Source organism: Populus euphratica, unplaced genomic scaffold (assembly GCF_000495115.2).
Source record: "Populus euphratica unplaced genomic scaffold, PopEup_1.0 scaffold17.1, whole genome shotgun sequence".
NCBI lineage: Eukaryota > Viridiplantae > Streptophyta > Magnoliopsida > Malpighiales > Salicaceae > Populus > Populus euphratica.
In genome coordinates, this window is record NW_011499884.1 from 462,429 (window position 1) to 482,066 (window position 19,638).

A 19,638-nucleotide genomic window follows, 5' to 3' on the forward strand; every position below is an offset into this window, starting at 1 on the left:
CTAAACATCAAAAAATAATTCACTTTCCTGGAATTTATTTTCTAGAAAAAAATTACTTTCCAGCAAACAAACGGGGCCGTAGTCTTATTTATTAAGGGTAGAAAAGTATTTTTAGTTTGACCTATATATACTTTATTTGTATTTAAGTTAAGACTTTGCACTCATAATAAACAGATTATTGAGAATTCTAGCCTCCTTTTTGTATTTGTTCTCAGTTAATTTAACATGGTATCAGAGCTAGTTTTATGGAACAAGGCTTAATCCTGGACATAACTTCGTGAATTCAATTATTTTAGTATTTTGTCTTCCCTTCAACTTCTGTAATTGGTATTTGCGTTTAGTTTTTGCAAATTTATTTTGTATTTTGGAGTAATCATATAATTTTGAGAAGATATTTGTTTAGTTTCTGTAATCTCTATTCAGTTTCTGCAATTTATTATTTTGTTTTCTACTGCTGCTTTTGCATTCTGGTTATCTGTGATTGTTGATTATAGTTACTGAAAGAGATGATTCGCTTCAGTCTGTGAGTGTGAGGTTGGATAGGAAGAACTATTCTGGTTATCTGTGATGGGGAACTTTCTGCTTTGTATAAGACAGATACTTGGGATCTGGTTCCTCTACCTCTTAGTAAGAGTGTTGTTGGTTGTCGTTGGGTGTATAAAACTACATCGCTGCTGATTCAGAAAATCGATAACCTTAAACTCTACCACTATCAATTCTAAAATCAACAGCTAAGTACTACGTCTCTGCCGATCTAGAAATTAGCAGCCACAAATTGTGTCACTACCGATCTAAAAAACAACAGCAAGGAAGTGTACCACAACTGTTCCAAAAATTGATAATGATAATAGAGTCGGTTTTTTTCTTTACTTTTAGGGTGTTTGCAAATCAACAAAATTATGATGGAAGCAAAGTCTTTATTATAAAACTCGGGTCAGAATCCTTCTCGCAACACAATTCTCTACTTTCTTGTTAGATATTCACATGGGAATATCTTGAGCTTATGATATCAAAATTAGGAGATTCAAAAACCTAAATTCATCTACGTGTATAGGTATATGATTAGTACTTAAAAGTGTATTCTCATTAAGGATTTATATCATCATATTGCACCTTAGGTATGATTAAATTTCCTAATAAAAGCATATTTTATATTAGCAAGTCTAATAATATAATATACCTTTAATTCATGGTAAATATTCATCTTAAATGCAGGTCTATCAAATAAATAAAATGATTGATTGATGAGTTTAAGTATTGAAATTGAAAGGACAAAGAGAGGGCCAAACTTAGAAAAATATTGTTGGTGCAATCCAAATTCGAAGACCGTTCGGTAATTGGATCATATATGGAGCTGTAGATATCAGATTTAGGTCCACTTTATATGGATGGAAAGGTAAGACATAGACCTACAACTTTCATGTGGACTAAAAACTCAATTTTACCATTTTCAAGTTCAAATCTTAGCAACAATGAAGAAGTCAGAAGTTGTCGTGCAGCTTAACCACTATTCAGTTTTTAGCTCATATCTTGAGTTCCAGAAGTCCAAATGAGCTTTGGTTTTTTAGTTGGAAAGCTGAGACAATTTTCTACAACTTTCATAATTCAGGGAGCTATAATTCTAATGTTAGAAATGATATTTTAGCCAGCCAACAATATCAATAATCAACCCACAATATCAAAAAAATAACAGCCACCGATGTCAAAAACTAGCCACCAAATCAATGGATGGCCACCAATTATTCAATCAATCAATAGTTCTGAATTTTAACCTATAAAAGGAGGTATTTGCCATGTATTTAGTCATATTGATTTTCAGATCAAAGTCATCTTCTTGCTTTCTCTTTATATCTTTGTAATGTTCAAGTTTTCTTTCATGCTATATTAATCTTTTGTTTATGCTCTTTCATTTCCTTTCCTATACTTAGTTAGCTTATATTATTTATTTATATTTTTCTCCTTTTTAATGTTTAGCTAAGTTAATTATGTCAAGGTGAAATGTTTCTTTAATGGTGTTATAATAGGTATAATATAAACTCAACATGCATTTTAATGTTTATATCCAAGAAAGATTGTTATTAACATGTTTTATCTTTTTATCTTACTAATTCTTAATACCTTGCTTATTAAATGGTTAATCTAGATTTGTGTTGTATAATACTTGGTACATCAAATGCTTGATCCTTCATAGTTTTCGGCCGACATAGTTATTATGATAGGAACTTGATTTGTTGTTAATATAAACTAGCAACATGAATGCCTGATGATATTTATAAGTATGGTGTTACTTAGATAAGATGATTAATATGATCATGATAATAATTTATAATGAGCTAATAAAGAGAAATCATCCGATTAGAACCTCCTTTATGTGTGGTTTCCAGTTGAGTAATAAAAGGAGTTTATATTATATTTATTTGAATCCTCTAACCTTGACATATGTTTTATTATTATTTAATCCTTACATTAATATCACATCCCAAAACTTTCTTCAACTCCTTTTCTGTTATTATTCTCTTCAAATCTTTTTTTTATTTGTAATTTATATAATTCACCTCCTTGTGGTTCGACCCCGGTCTTACCGGGTTATTTTATTTTGACATTCCTGCACTTGAGATAAGACATCAACTCTTTGATCGTGTCAGTATACAACTTTTATGAAGGGTTCATAGTAAGATAAATTCATTTTGAAGAACATAATCTAACCATAACCTTGTTATTCAAAAGGATTTCTTTATCTGATTTAGGAAACTAACAATGCCGAGCATCCCAATCTAACTAAGAGTCTGCCATAAAAATAGTGAGCCCTAGGACTTAATTAAAGTGTAGGTCAATTTTTCAACATGTCATGATATATGTCAATTTTTCAACATGTGATAAGTGACAGAATATGACAAGAATGGTCAGATATTGTACAAAACCAAATCAGAATCAGAGTTAAAGTTGGAGCAAAAAAATTATGACAATAGCAAAATCAGTTTTTTTGTGCAAATTCTAAGAAATTTATCCAACCTTAAAGACCAAATAAAGAATGAACGAATTTAACATTATGAAGAATCATAATCAATCTAAGAAATCGATGATTTTAGCAATAAAAAGGGAGGATAACGAGGGTATACAACATCTCAAATAGGTTTCGAAAAACATTTCTTTCTTCTATGCTTTTGTCAATCTTCCAGTAAACATGAGCTAAACTCCTACACTTTATTCAAAAGTTACACATAACATCTTCAGCACGTAGGGCCTAAAAATGGGTAATAACAACTTAGATCTCATTTTTTTAGTGCATATTATCTAATGAGCCTTGTGTGCTATAACTATAAAGGAACATAAGGACATATATTTAGAAATGAAAATTTTCAATCATTTAGGCATTAGATAAATGCACTCACCGCTTTTATACATAAAGCTTGGGCACAGTCGCAAGCTGAACCCAACTCGTCCTAGGCTTAGTATGTGAGTTGAACCCAATGTCCCTCAGGTTGAGTGTGCAACTAAAAGGTCAATCCACTTTGAGCCTCTCATACCTTAAGTCTGGGTTAATAATTGTGATGCTCATTACAATCTTGTTAAATACAAACAAGTAGTCCATATCTCCATTAATTAGATATGATAGTATAAGCAATAAGATAATATTATATTACTCACACAAGATTATATTTATACCCCTCCTACGTTGCATGAAACAGGTCAAGTTAGGTAATATAAAAGGGGGCAAGAATATACAGAAAGAAGTTTGAAACCTTATACTTAAATCTTCTTCCCCTTCCTCTTCTCTATCTTTATAAAAACTCATTAATACTTTCATTAATTTTCTTTACTACATAAAGTACCTAGTAATGACTTAATCTTCAAAGGGCCCCCCATTAAGATTAGAGGACTTTATACAGGTATTTTTGTAGGTATTTTTCAGGATCACAACTTAACTAAGGTTAGTCAAATCTTCTTTATTCTTAAGTCTCCCTATTTCTCCAAAAATAAGCAGACTTGAGGGGCTACTTATGGTTGTCATACTCATGAGTTGACTCATAAAATCATACGATTTTACATGTCAACTCAAATATACAGTGTAAAATCAAGTAGTAAAATCAAAAATTAGTAAACTCAGTTAAAATATGTCAAACTAGGACCGAGTTTACCAAGTTTGACAGAATTAACAAAAACTATTGATTGTTCTCACTATTGTCTATCCACTCCTCTCCATCTCATTAGTCTCACAAAATTCTTCTTTTTCCTTTCCCCTTTCCCTAAATCTCACATTCTCTAATTCTCAAATTCAATCTTAACAGAAGCAGATCTCACATTCTCTAATTCTCAAATGTTAAACCTAGCTGAAGCTAATGCCTTCTACTCTCTTTCTTTATCTCATAACCCTAATTTTTTTCTTTATTTTATTTGCCTTTAATCTGATTGTCTCCGCCTCTCCGGTCTCCAATTTCTAATTTCCACTCTCTTAAATTTGCTTGCTGGATTCTTTCATTTATGGCTAGGTTTGCTTGATGGATTCTCTCCTTCTCTATCATTTTTTATTATACAAAAGATGACCATTAATCTTATATCATTTTTGGGTGATTTGGCAATTAAATAATCTTGAATTTGTTGTTAATCTTACAACTGGTGCTGAAAATCTTCCTGGTAAACAAATTATTTTCTATTAATCTTTTATTCTTCCCCTTCATCTATGACAATGAAGTGTCTAATATAGAAAAGGACTTGAGTGCCTGTCATATTAATATTTGGTTAATCATAAGATCTATTCTCTTGTAATTTCACATGCCTTATTAATTGTGCTGACAAGTCTTGTATAAGTGTATGTGTTGCCATATTAGGTTTTTGCAATCTTTACATGTTTGTGTCCTAATTTGATAGACAACACCACATATGTTGCTTTCAAATGGTTGTTTTTAGTTTCTAGTTTTATGATTTTAATTATCCAAGATCTCCTGTAAGTATCTAATGGTGAATTTGAATGAATTCTGAAGCCAACCACTTTGGATAGCTAGGAATTTTAGAGTATCCTATTAACTATTGGTGAAAATAATATGGAGATTGCTACAATGCTGCTACATCATATATAGCTCTAAAACCCATCTTTTTTAATGCAATTCCTACTAGAAGGGTAGAGCATGAAATGAATGCTTAATATTGTCATGAATTTTGGTATATAAATTGATTCTCAGTCATATGATATCTCATCTTCTTGTTGCACATAAAGTTAAAAGAATTAGTCGAAGAATATTTGGTTAAACAGAGAGAGGTGCCTGAAATGATTTGTCTTTGAAGGTTGTAAAGGAGTGCTCCTCTATTATACAAAAGGTGGGGTGTCTCTAATGCAAAGGTGTAGTTTTAGAGTTGGTGTTTTTATAGTATATGATGAATTAAAATTTACCTGTTCCTAATTCTTACTTCCTTTATATATCCTGGATAACAACTGTCGTTACTCATTTTTTAGTCATACACGCTAATGGAGATGGTGTATATCCATTTTTAAATTGAAGGCAGGGGTTTAGTTCAAGTTTGCGGGGAGATTGACAAAAAACAAAAAAAAAGAAGGAAATGTGTTTCAGACCATGTTTAAGCGGGTGTCTGCTCTCCTTAGCCTACCCTTTCGCTGTCAAAACTATCAGGATTCTTAGGCTGATTAGGATTCTTTAAAATGCTAAATTCATTCCTTTTCTATTTGGTTTCTAAGGTTAGATAAATCCCTCAGAAGCTGCACTAAAAATTGGCTCTACCATTGTCGTAAGTTTTTGGTTCGAGCCTAGGCTTTGATTCTGATCTAGTTCCATGCAATATCCAACCATCCCGACTATATTTTGTCAATCATGACATGCTGAAAATTGACCTACACTTTTATTGGGTCCTAAGGCTCGCTATTGTATGGCAGACTCTCAGTCAAAGTAGGGTGCTTGGTATTGTCAATTTCCTGATGTAGATCAAGGGGCTTTTTTTTTTTACCAACTAGGTTGCAGCCAATTTTTGTACTTCAAAATGAATTTTTCTTATTTTTTTATCCTTCATGAAAGTGGGAGAAGTGGAGAGTTCTTGTTTGAATATCTGACGTGAAAGTGGAGAATTCCGCCGTGAGCAGGATTCCGACCCAAGTTGCACTAGAAACATTACTGCTCCCGTAATAATTTTTCTGGTTGTTATTTTTAGGTTATACTCCCAATCATATCAGGATGCTCAGCATTCGTCAGGTTTTGAATCAGATTAGGAGAACATTTTGTTTCTCTTTCACCAAAAACCAGATTACGACCCGATTCTGTTCTATAAAATGATTTTTTCTCACCTTGAATTCTTCGTAAAATTTGCAATCCTACACGCGTAGATAAATTTTGGTTTTTGAATAGCTTGATTTCAATCTCAGGAGCTCAAGATATTCATGTTTGAATATCTGATGAGGAAATGAAAATTCTACCGTAAAATTTTGTTACAAAATTCTGCCGCAAAACTTTTCTGCTGCAGGAAGGATTTTGCCCCTCAATCTTGCAGGACTGAATTGAAAAAAATAAAATAAGTAAGTTAATTGCATGTATCAATTAGAAGAAACTTAGCCGGATTTTAAAAGAAAAAAATAGAAAAAGGGGATAGGATCAGCAAATGACAGAAAAATCTGCCACCATGAATTACGTGGCTGTTGTTGTATTCTTTTTCAGCAATTCAAACGACGTCGTCATACATTACTTCGCATTTGTTCTTTTCTTTCTTCAGCTGAGAAAAGAAGCGGCACCGTTCTGAAACAGCCCCGTTATGGCACTGTCTATTTGCATTTTCAGAACAGTACCATCCCTCTGCTACCATTCCCTGCTAATTTTTGAAATTTGTCGTCCTTCCCTCTGCAACCTATCATGTACAGGACAGCCCCCCGTTTCACGCCTGTGCAGTTGTAACTCAGAGCAGTCCAAGGGAAACGATTCTTGCACCTCCTCTATGCCAGCTGTAGAAGAAGACATGGGGGGAGCCTCATCACCATCTAAGGGCTGGGATTGTTTCCCTAAGACATACGGTGGAGATGAGAGAATGAGGGGGGTCTTCAGCTTGCATATATAACAGACAGCTTTGCAAAGAAAAAAAAAGGGAGAAGAAGGAGGAGAACACAAAAGAGAGAGACGAAAAGAAAATAGTGGGGAAGAAAGAAAAGAGAAAGCAGAGACACAGAGAAAAGAGGAGGAACAGAGCGGAAGAAAAACAAAAAAGGGAGGGATACGAGAGAGAGTTTAAATACAGAGAGAAAAGGGGGGCGGAGAAGAGTAGAAAGCAGAGAGCTAACATAAGGTTTAGTGGGGAGAGAAGCAGAAAATTAGTTTAAGGACAAAGGGAAGATCGTTTTCAGCTCATCCTCCCTTGCCGAAAAGGATTTTACAAAACTCTAAAGGGTTTTAAAGAAGCTCCTAACGGCAGAAAGAGGAAGGCTGTCTTTGGTCTTCAGACTCAGCAAAGCAAAGGCCTTTCCATCCTTCTATACTTCCTTGTTTGTAAGCTATATCGGTAGGTACGAGTCTCTGCCTTTTTTTTTTCCCTTATCATATGTGTAGTTTGATGCCTGCTGTTTCCTTTTTTTTTTGAAAACCTGTTCCTGCTGTTATTTTAGACATGTGAGTGTTGTTTTGGTCACATGGTTGTGCCGTTGGCCTACCTTTTCTACCATGGCTATGAGTAAATAAAAGCTTATGTGAAGAGTTGCTGGTTTCTGCTTTTATTTTAGACATTAGAGTTCTGTTTTGGTCACAAAGGTGCATGCTTGTTATCGTTTCTGCCATGGCTATGAGTTTAAATGGGTGTGTATGTTAACGCTGCGGGCTCCTTTCTTTTCCTCTTACTTGGGAGGAATCGTAAGCCTTACACTTTCCCCATCAGTATCCTTTTTCTCCTCTGTGCAATTTTTTTTGTCTTAGCATTATATAGGGAAGGGTTTTTGCTCCTAAGGGTTATTTGCCCAGAGGAGAAAGCAAGAGCAGGAGGGAAATTCCTTTTTACATGAAGCAATCATGTTAACAGGGTCTTGGGTCATTTTATTTATTCCTCTCCATCTGCAGTTTACAGAGGAGATAGGTGGTCATTTGTTTGTATAATTTTAGCCTGTAACGAAGGTGTCAAAAGTACACTTCTGAGGTTTTTTTTTTTTCCTGTTGCATGAAAGAAGTATGATAACTCCTAAAATTAGGAAAACAGAAAGGGTCGAGTCATGGGTTCTGCCGTATGATTTGTGCACATAGATTCATTCTCGTCAGTTTGAAGAGGATGGTTTAGGCCATGTTTAGGATTTGAGTTCATAGTCTGAATTTTTTTTTCTGTGGAAAGTTGGCTTCAAGGGGTCATCTTCAGTTTTTTTAGAATAGTTTTAACTGTGATGTTCATGTGTGATCGTTACGATTACTCGTTATTTTTTGGAATTCAAATTGTTACTTTGAGGATTTTGATGAACCGGTTCTCGTGATGTTTTACAGGCTTTGGCTGTGATATTTATATTTAATTGTTGTGATAAATAGTGTTTTTCTTTATTAAAAATGTAAAAAAATATTTTTGTATGTTGCATACGGCCAATACTCTAACATATTTTTAAATTATTTTTTTCAAAAAAAAGAAGCAAATATTCGAGGTAAAACAAAAAATGTTTTAACATGGATTTCTTAAACAAAAAAAAATTATTTTCTTGCATCTTGGATTTTACAACATGTTTGTAAATTCCAAATGGTGTTGGCCAATATTCAAAACAAAGGGGAACTTGCTTTTATTCACTATTAATGTTTGGATAGAAAAATCCCAAAGGGATAAATATCTAAAATATTATTAGGAATAATTTGTTATTCATTAGTAATGTTTGGATAAAGAAACCCCAAAAGGGGTTAATATTCAAAATATTATTGGGAATAATTTGTTATTGTTCACTGTTAATATTTGAATAAAAAAAAACCAAGTAGTAAATATCAAAATATTTTTTTAGGAATAATAAGTCATTATTCCCTAATAATATAAGGGCAAATAAACCTATGAAAGGTAAATGTCCAAATATTGTTAATAGGAATACAGCTTATTCATTTTTAACATAAGGGCATATTTGTGCCTAAAATTTCTTGAGAACAATTTAATTGTGTATTCTTGAAAGAAGCCTCAATTATAATTGGGGACATTTCAAATTTTGATCTCACATTTTATGAGTCATGAAAGTATGGAATACTAAGGCAAAAATGGGCTTTTAAAGCGCCTTGAATTTCCGTGGATTTCTAACTTTGTTTTTTTTCTCCTTGTGATTTATGAGTAGCGAACACTTGAAATACTAAGTGAAAAATGAGCTCTTAAGCATATTGAATCTCATTGGATTTCTATCTTAGTTGTCTTTAAATTCATAAATTCTGAATTTATTTCAAAATCAAGCATAGACTTCGAGAGATCTGCACCGTTTCTCTTTGGCACTCTATAGATATACCAAAAGGTATGATCCATATTGGCTAAGGTTTCTTTCCCTTAAACTTTGAACCCAAGTTCATACATCATAGCAGAATTATTCTAGGGAACTGATAGGATTAAAGAATGTTAACACCATAGCAATTATAGGCAAACCAAACACCAAGCAGCTTACCTTAGGTAGGGCGTACTAGGGGTGCTAAAACCTTCCCTTTACGCAACCAGTCCCTTGCCTTAAAATCTCTGAAAGACCAGTTAGGTTTTCCTAGTGACCATAATACTAGGTGGCGACTCCCTTTTTCACAAAAACAAAGACCCCAACATCAACCCCTACTACCAGGAAGGGTCGCCGCGACGTCGAGCTCTCGTGAGGGTACGACAACAACTAGGAGCTTGTTTATATTTGTATATCTTCTTATGCAAAAAGGGTTATGATTCTTGAAACAAAATATGGAGAACTATTTGTACTGATTATGCAAATATTCACAATTCTTAATCAAAGCTGAGTCTGAGATGGGGAGAGCATTTAAAGATCTGAAACTCTAATTTGATCTTAGTGGTAGCTGTAAGACCATTGTTTATATGACATGACACGCTAATATATCATTTGTTTTAAGTTTGTTAATTTTTAGTTAATAAAATTCTATGAACATAATTGTATTGTATTGTATTGTATTTTGAAGTTACTTAAACCATGTATGAATTTTTATTTGAATAATATATTTTTAAGTGTTTGGACATTTGTATTGTTTATTACTTTATTTTACTTTTACTTATAATTTTACGATTCAAGTTTGCAATCAAAGTTTATATTGTATATTTTTTGTCATATTAAAAAAGCATTTTTGATAATTACAGGGCTATTGATGGGTCATAGTTTCCTTAAACATCCTCTATTTAAAAAGCCATCACACGAAGTTATAACCCAAAACGAGGTTGTCTTTTTTTGAGTCCAACCCTAGGTTAGGCCATAACAGCCTTCACCTAACCCCATGGTGGCCCATGGAATATCTACGCTCAATCCCTATTTTTTATGAGAATCTATAAGAATATAAAAATTCACAGGGAATATTTTGGAGTGAATTATATCTGGAAATTCTTGTACCTTGTTCACATTATGTTTGTTGACATTTACTTTAAGACTAACTTTTTTTTTAATGGATCTCCTCCTGGAATAATTATCAAACCCGACTTGGAAGTAGACCCGGTTAAGGAATTGGTTCCAGATTTTATAAATCAACTTGAAAAAAATTTAAAAAAATAATTAAAGTTTTAATTTTGACTTTATAAATATTACTAGGAGAAAACTAATAGGGTTTTATAAAAAGATATTTACCACTAATCTTGTTAGGAGCTTCAAGCTCTAGAAGATTTGGCTGCTTCAAGAAAATCTCCCTCGAAGTGATGCAATGTTGCCTAATTTCAGCCTCGGAAAGCTGAACCTGGTTTCCCGCACCTCCAAGCAGCCTATTAATGATTCCATCAAGAACAAAAGGCTCCATTTTTTTTTTTTTTTGCCTCTGTTAAGTCTTCTGACTAAAATAAAAGGGTGAAACAGGATTAAAGGGACTAGGATCTCTTTGGGGGTCTGGGTTTCTTTGTAGTGGAGTAAAGAATGAACGGTGTTATTTTGACAAAGAAAAAAACAAGATAAATGGAAAGCGAGTAGCGAGTGTTTCGAGTAGTAGAAAAGTAGTGGCTCGGTGGGAAAAATTGACCCCCAGAAGAAGCTCTTCCTCGAGAGAAAGAAATGCTGATAATGACAGCGATCTTGACGCTTATTTTCTTCGAAAATTTTCAAGCGGGGCGGCAGGCTGCTACCACCCAATTGAAGCGTTTTTGCATTTTTGGAAAGTGATGGTGGTGGACCATTGTCCATTGCCACTTGAGAGCCCGGCCTCATCTCTATCTCGTATTCACTTCTTATGCCTTCTCTTTGGGCTGAAAAATTGCTACCTCTTGGGAGCTCTTTGGTGACCTTGAATATTATCCTCAACCAACCGACACAGAAAAGGGCTCCGAAGAGAGGTGGACATGGTTCCTTAGGTTCTGTTTGATTTAAGATAGAGTGCTAAAAGATAATATATTAAAGATGTAAAAAGTGATTAAAGGATAAAATATTGAGAATATTTCATTCCTGTGTAATGGTGGAATCCAATAAATTTAAATTTAAAATCAAACTTTAAATTATACGTAATAAATTATAATATATAATATTTATTTGTGGCACCTATTGATTATTTGTACGAGTCTTAAAAATTCTCTCCTCTCAACATTTTGTTTCCCCATCTCATACTTACCCCTTAAATTTTACCGTCCATTCCTAAAAATTTTCTAGGTAAGAGAAGGTTTATAGAAATTTTTAGAAGTATATTATCAGTTATTTTTTAAAATGTTTATTATTTTAAAATATATTAAAATTATATGCTTTTTTAGTTTTAAAAAATTATTTTTAATATCAGTATATTAAAAAATAAAAATTAAAAAAAAAAAAATACAAGAACAAACTAATCTCTTCCTTCCAACTTGGTCCAATTACAACCTAGGCTGCTATAATGGGAAAAGTCTGTCTAGTTCCCTGTAAAAATCAACGAAGGTTTAAATGCCTACACAATTTGACAAGTGGCCGACGACATTCGTAGCCAATTCAGTGAAACATTTATAGAGTATCAGATTGAGCTTCTTTGTCTCAGCCCATTAACTAGCGAGTGACATGCACGCCATCACGTGGATTTTATTGGAATTATAATTAAAACCCAATTAATCTCGTCACATGGTAACTCCTCGTCCTGGCTTTTAAATTAGGCGGTGTTTCAAAATAAACAAGGTATGACTTAGGTAATGGCCCTAACCTGCCAATTTAATAATCTTGTTTTTTTAAAAAAATTATTTTATATTTAATCAAAGAGTTATAAAAATATATTTTTGTAAAAACAACAACAAATAAATTTAGAGAAAAAAATATTTAACTACCTAAATTTCATTTACTTATCAATGTATTTCTTGAATTTTTAAACAAAAGTATTTTTTTAATTGTAAACTTTGTATGTGATTGAAGGAAAAAAATTTAATAAATATGATAAAATGATATAAAAACTCTATCAAAATTTTTCCAGAAAAATAAATTTATTTTCATTAAATATTCATGAGCAATATTTTATTTTTTCTTCTAGCATGTTAGGTATCAATAATTGAAAATAATTGTTAAAAACATCATAAAAATAGTATTATTTAAGAATCATGATAAAATTAAATAGGGATTTCAATATCATGTTAAGCTTTTTTATCATAATACATTTCAATGAAATAAAACAAAATAAATTTCTAGGAAAAAAACATAGAAACAGGCTAGGGTGCATAGGCAAAGGATTTGGGGCCCGCACGCTTGAACCAAAATAAAAATGGGCCGTGCATGAGAGCTTATAAGGTTACGCTTGAGTGCTTAACCCTTTTTCTTTTTCTTTTTTTTATAAAAAAAGAAAATGGCAAACAACATATTTTTCTTAAATGGCAGGTTATTTATCAATTTAAATTTTGATCATTTGAGAAGTAGCTAGTTGGAAAATCAGGAAAATATTTTTCACAATTATAAAATTATTTTTATTTAAAAATATTTTTAAAATTGTAATAAATTAATTTCTTAATTCAAAACACCCCTAAGTAGTTCAAAAATACATAACTAAATCAAGAAAAAAAACTTTCCTAATATATAAAAGTTTAAAAACATGTCAATGATACTTTTCTCATCAAGAGAAACATAATAATATTAAATTTAGTTTTTTTTTCTCATAAATTTTATGTGATTGATCATTTTCTTTTTTTTTTTTAATTTTTGGTGACTCTCCTTCTCTTCTTTTTTTCAAATTCATAAATTAAAATATAAAGAAACAATAAAATTTTGAAATAAAACATAAAAGTTTCAAAATAAAATGATCAAAAATAAAATAAAAAAATCCCACATGCAAATTTCTTTAAAAAGGCACTAGATGAACAATACCAATAAAGGGGAAACGTTATTTCTTGTCTTCTTTGTTAATTTTGATCCCTGAATTTTTATTTTTTTAGGCAATAAATCAATTTTTTTCATGTAAAATAGAGTAATATTTTTTATTATATCATGATAATTCTATAAAAAATAAATTAAAATAAATAAACAAGTTCAATTCTAAATCAACATAACATGAAAGAACAAAATAAACAAAAAATTCAATAAGCAAAACAAAAAATAAATAAAAGATTGGAAAAAAAAAATTGTTGTTTCAATCCATAATCAATTATATCTTGACGTGCAATGTTGTAATTGGTTGATTATTTTTCTTACAATTTAGTAACACAATAGTTATTATATAACTAGTGGGAATCACGCTCATTAATTGATCAGTACTTTGCGGCAGGGAAAATGATTTTGAGTGCAATATATCGGAAACCTTTCCCTGAATAAGCTACATTAAGCAGCCATAGTGTGAAAGGTTTAAATCAACTTTTGCTTGTAATTGTAACCTTTCCTCTCCTTTTTTATGTGAGAATTGCTGTTGCGATATAACTGCAGCTTTAAGCCGGAATCCAATGAAAGCAGAAGATCATTAAAATCATACCTTTCTGCCTCACATGGTGTAAACAACTTAGCATTTGCCCCCATTTTCAAATTTTTCGACTCAATGGGACCTAAACGCACCCTTCAGTTAAAATCACCCCTTTCCTCCTCATATACGTATATGGTATAAAGTTACAAACAATTTAATTATGAAAGATATAGTTTAAGCAGTAAAGTTTTAAGGGTTAAAGAATCCTCTCAATCCAATAGTTTAAATTGTTAAATGAGGTTTCAAAATATAATTTATATTATTTTGTGTTGAATTTTTATCAAATAAATGAGGGTAGTGAGATTCAAACTCGTAATTATTTGATCATCAATACTCTAATACTATGTCAAAGAACCATCTTAACCCAATATCTTAAATGTCATCAAAATTATGATATTATATCAAAGAATCATCTCAATCTAATATTTTAATATGTTAGATAAAATCTTAATATATGATTTATATTATTTTTTAACACTAAATTTGTTTTCTAGAGACCACTAGTTTGAATTTTATAAAACTTAAGGCTATTAAAAAATTACATAATTATTAATTTTAAAATCCTTAAAATTAATGAATATACACACAAACTAATCTAAATATCCATATTAAAAAAAAAAAAGTTATAAACAACTTAACATTTGCCTACCTAAACGCATAACTTGAAGCTAGTCTGATTCAAGTGAAAAGCAAAAGATAATTAAAGTCACACCCTCACATGCATTTGCCCTCATTTTCTTTTTTTTCAACTCTTTTGAAACCAGTTCACAACCTTTCTTTGAAAAAGTTTTAAAATAATGTTTTTAATATTTTTTTTATTTTTTAATTAATGTGTTAATGTAAAAAATAATATTATTTTAATATATTAAAAAAAAACAATTTAAAAAAACAATCTACACTCCACTACTCCGCTTCCAACGAGACTCCTAAATTCACATCTTTCTTACTTCGCAGGGGCCATTTGCCCCCATTTTCAACATTTTCAACTCCATGGGACCTAACTGCACCCACCACAATTGTGTATCACATTAAATTTACCCTTGACTTTTTCACTAAAATACGAAATGTGTACCAATAAAAAGTTTGACACGTGTACGTCGAGGAATGGTCCGAAACTAGTATTAAAGGGCAACACTTTCTTCTGATTTTTCATCACGAGAAGCCTCAAAATGCAAGTCACATCCTTGTTAGTGTTGTTCGTGGGAGTAGCTGTTTTAGTCACTCCCTCTTTCGCAGATTACTACAAACCGCCCAAGTATGAACCAAAGCCACCTTATTTCAAGCCTCCTAAGGTAGAGAAGCCATTCCCAGAACACAAGCCACCAAAGATTGAGAAGCCACCAGTCTACAAGCCACCACCAGTCTACAAGCCACCAAAGATTGAGAAGCCACCAGTCTACAAGCCACCACCAGTCTACAAGCCACCAAAGATTGAGAAGCCACCCGTCTACAAGCCACCAAAGATTGAGAAGCCACCAGTCTACAAGCCACCAAAGATTGGGAAACCAATCTACAAGCCACCAAAGATGGAGAAGCCACCAGTCTACAAGCCTCCTGTTATAGTGAAGCCACCACCCTTTCACAAGCCATTGCCACCTTCTGGTCTGAGAAACCAGTCTACAAGCCACCAAAGATGGAGAAGCCACCAGTCTACAAGCCTCCTGTTATAGTGAAGCCACCACCCTTTCACAAGCCATTGCCACCTTCTGGTCACTATCCGGGACACCCTCCAGTTGAAAATGCTGAATATATCAAGCCAAAAAACTGAATTAAACTTTATATATATAAATATGCAGGAGTACTATTAGTAGCTGAGAATAAGTGCCATGGCTGAAGCTCATTGATTAGGCTTTCTAGTGCGTTTTCTATATCGATCAGTTACACACTACAAGTGAGGAAAGCTCTCGTTGAAACGTCTCTTCTTTCTTGTAATTGATGAGCATATCCGAAACTTTATTATGTAATCCAGTGAACTTCATTTGCAGGAATGTTTATGAATATATTCGATCTTGTGTATTTGGTGAGCGTACGACGTGGTTTTGAGTGTTTAAACCATCTTCAATTATTAATCGCTTTTCACTGGTGAAATTAATCCATGTTAATTAGTAAGTGGTGATCCTTCCTTCATTTCAACCAATACAGGTGCTTCTATCCTCAAGCGTAAAGAATTAACAACTCAATGACTGTCAGCATGTATATTGCTTGTTATATTACCAGTACCATTATATAAAACACACTGCAGAGATCACGAATATATAATTGTAATCGTGCGAGAAATTTCCATTGCAAGATGATATAAAAAATATTAAAAATTGTTATAAAACCACCCCCCTCGTTTAATAAATTAAACTTTTAATTCGAGAAGTTTCTTAACACAATTTTGAAGTTGCATTGACGAAATGGTCTTGAGTTGGAATCCTAACACTCCTAATATTTCTAATTAAAATTAGCAGAAGTTAAAAAAATATATTAAAGAACTAATATAGAAAATACAAGAAAATACAAGACACATCATGCAAGCGGATTTTGGGAAGTGCGATCGGTAGTCATGAACTCAAATTTAATTAAACAGTAACTACAAAGCTAGTGCCAAATTAATACATATACATTTTCTTGGGGGTAACGATGTCATTGTAATTCACAGAAAAAAAAAAGTTTCATTTATCTTAATTAGCACAACGTCTACTTATATTGTATAATTCATAAAGTATTTGAATCATACAACAAATGTGTGTATAGTTGATACATTTTTTTATTTTCCAATTAAGTTATCTTCTCTTATCGACCGTTGTTAAACTCAACATGGCTTATTAGGTTGATAAAAAATTCGAGAATTGAAACCTCACTCAGACTAGATTTTTAATCAAACAAAAAAAAAAGCATCGATATGACCAAGTTTGTTTAACTTGATTGTGTTTTAATGACCTGAGTAATTGTCAGGGTTGATCCGACAATTGATATGAAAAAGGAGCCTAGATGGCTAAGTTAGTAGATAAACTAGGATCAAAAGACTCCGTTGGTCAGTTTCTATGCACGGGTCCGAAAAGGTCCTGTTTGCAAATCTTTTATTTCAAGCTCCAACCGAATGTTGCTAGTCAATTCAAGAGAAAAATGCCCATATTCGAAAAATGGCCATCGAAAAATTAAAGATATGATTTCAGCCAGTAATGTTGACTCGGTACATTATAAGATTTGTCAAAGACTAAAGAGAATTCATGTGGCTCTCAGCCTCTCTTGATGTCGGTATAATACAACCCCACCTCCAACAAATTAATTTGTCTTGTTCGAGAAAGCTTTTAGTGGACTTGGTTCGCTAGTACTTGATATCGCGGATATAATCGAGGTCCTAATCCCACCGGCATCTTACACTAACTAAATTGAACAAATCTATTATTGGTTGTTGTTTTAGTACTGTTTGGGATCCTGACATGATTCCGTGATGCATGCATGATGCATGGAACCTAACTTATTCGGTTCTTAATGACATTAGATAATAGATGATTTTTGAGGTATCCATTTTTATCCAACACATCATCTCTATGATTTTAACTATATAGTTTGTTCTGTCAGACAATGTTCTGGCAGGCATAAGCTTGCTTAAGGGAGAGGTTTGCTTGATTGCATGCTTTGGTAGTAGCATCTACTTTGGATGGTATGATGTGTGTGTATAAGGGTAAACGTAAACCCTACTAAATTTAGACCTCCAAGTAACATTTTGCAGCACTCGACTGTAGTTTTGGGCTGATGTTGTCTTGTAATGTTTCCCCTCGGGAAATATGAACTTAAAACGCGATAAAAAAAATTATAATATATAAATTAGCTACTGAAAAATCCTCGTAGAGTCATAGGTGAAGTTTTTGCAAGTACAACTAGGAGATGAAACTTTAGAATTTGAAGCTTGAGACGGTATATTGTTATGAAATCGTTGAATACATTGCTTCTGAAAACATGCGTTGATCGTAGATGGTTTCTACATAATTATTAATTGAATCCAATAACGGACAACGAAAATGGAAGGTTTTTGCTCATATACTTGCTATGCAAGTGTTTATGGTAGTAGCTAGTAACCCCCTGTTAACACGATGGAGAATGATGCATCCTTTTGGTGCGAATCTCCCTGTTGAACTTTTTCTTTAAGGTCTGCATACGAATACCAGATGGGAAACATTAATCAATAGCGTAACAGGGATCAGGTATGGAAGTTGATTTGGAAATGGAAAGGACCCGAGAAAATCAAGGCTTTCTTATGGACTGTAGCTTATAATAGTCTGTTTACGAATGAGACTCGAGTGTTTAGGAACATGGCTGAAGATCATCATTGTCATCACTGCCCACTGGAACTAGAATTTTTCATGCATGTATTGAGAAATTTCCCCAAAGCTCAGGTGATATGGAAGACTCTGGTAAAGCCTCGTGAAAGATCAATTTTAAATACAAAATAAGGAAGAAAGAAATTGGTTCACATGTAAGCCCATTATAAAAAAACCAAAAGGCCCATTGATCAATATACTTTGGGTCAATATAAGCATCGTTTGGGCTTCAAAACAGGCAAGTCTGAAGACGAATGAGGTTAAGTTTCTTGCATTTGGAAGTTCATCAACTTTGTTATATCTCTATATGCCATACCACACGCCATAATCAAATCCTCAAACCAGTCCTGAGACTATAATTCCATGCTGCTTCAAGTCCTTAGAAAATATTTTTTCTTAATTGGATTCTCAAAGTTCAAAATTTTCAATTGAGTCATTATATTAGTTTTATCAATGGATTTCTATTTGAAATGCGTATGATTTACACAATAAAACGAGATAATTTCAAATGAAGTTTTGTTTTTGTTGTTTGAAACTGTGATGATTTTAACTAAGAGCACTTATTGAAAATATCTGGATTTCTAAAGATCTAATAATTGTGTTAACTGTACTTAACTATCATAATAAGTTAATAACAGAAAAATTAGCTAGATTATAAAATAATATTCAATATTTTTAATATAAAATAATAATAGCTAGATTACAAAAAATTAGTTAAACTAACAAGTAATAAAATAAATATCACATTACAATAAATGAAAAAATATTTAATATTTTGTAATTTCAAAACATTATAATTAAGTGCTTGAAGTTACCACATCAAATGAGCTTCGGCCTTCCTTCAAGTATGTATTGTAATAAGAACAGTACTGAACACATTGAGTATGAAAAGTATTTGGGTCCTTTTTTTTTTGGGGTCCAATTATCAGGGTCCAATTATTCGTTGGGTCAAAAACTAAAGGTTAGGCCCAAATTGTAATCATGTTAGCATATGCCAGTCTTTTTAGAAAGCAGATTATGATTTTCAACCCATAAAAATATTAAAGACAAAGATATATTAAAGGACTTCTGTAATAGTGTCAAATGTGTACGAGGTGTACACTTCGGCAGGCTATCCAAAACAGTGCCTAGGGACGCTAATAGCAATACCAACAATGGAAAAAATCGACAGCGTAGATTTGTACAGCTATAAGTTCGTCAAAGAAAAATCAGCAGTGTAGATTGTTAACGAACATGGGTTGGATGATGGATTGTCCAGGCTAAATAAGAAAACTCATCAAGGGGATAGGTTGACGAGAATCGGGGTTGTCACGGAATTCAGCAGCGAAGACAGTAGC

The 19,638-nt window shown here is 32.6% G+C and overlaps 1 protein-coding gene and 1 long non-coding RNA gene across 4 annotated transcripts; one reads left to right on the top strand and one right to left on the bottom strand.

Annotated features, from left to right (window-relative positions):
• Positions 1 to 5,390: 5,390 nt before the first annotated feature.
• Positions 5,391 to 9,860, bottom strand: LOC105129930 (uncharacterized). The gene is made up of 3 exons (XR_843152.1): positions 9,786 to 9,860; positions 5,831 to 5,833; positions 5,391 to 5,420 (listed from the first exon to the last, which is right to left on the bottom strand). It is a non-coding gene; the product is annotated as an uncharacterized LOC105129930 (long non-coding RNA).
• Positions 9,861 to 15,120: 5,260 nt separating this feature from the next.
• On the top strand, positions 15,121 to 16,009 carry LOC105129933 (repetitive proline-rich cell wall protein 1-like). 3 transcript variants are annotated; one of them, XM_011032209.1, is made up of 2 exons: positions 15,121 to 15,319; positions 15,371 to 16,009. In XM_011032209.1, the coding sequence occupies exons 1-2, from the start codon at positions 15,161 to 15,163 to the stop codon at positions 15,659 to 15,661; spliced, it is 450 nt and encodes a 149-aa protein (XP_011030511.1). In that variant the 5' UTR covers positions 15,121 to 15,160; the 3' UTR covers positions 15,662 to 16,009. The 3 variants fall into 3 exon arrangements, with proteins under 3 accessions (XP_011030511.1, XP_011030510.1, XP_011030508.1); XM_011032208.1 differs by having other exon boundaries at positions 15,122 to 15,517; positions 15,625 to 16,009; XM_011032206.1 differs by having other exon boundaries at positions 15,122 to 16,009.
• Positions 16,010 to 19,638: the final 3,629 nt, after the last annotated feature.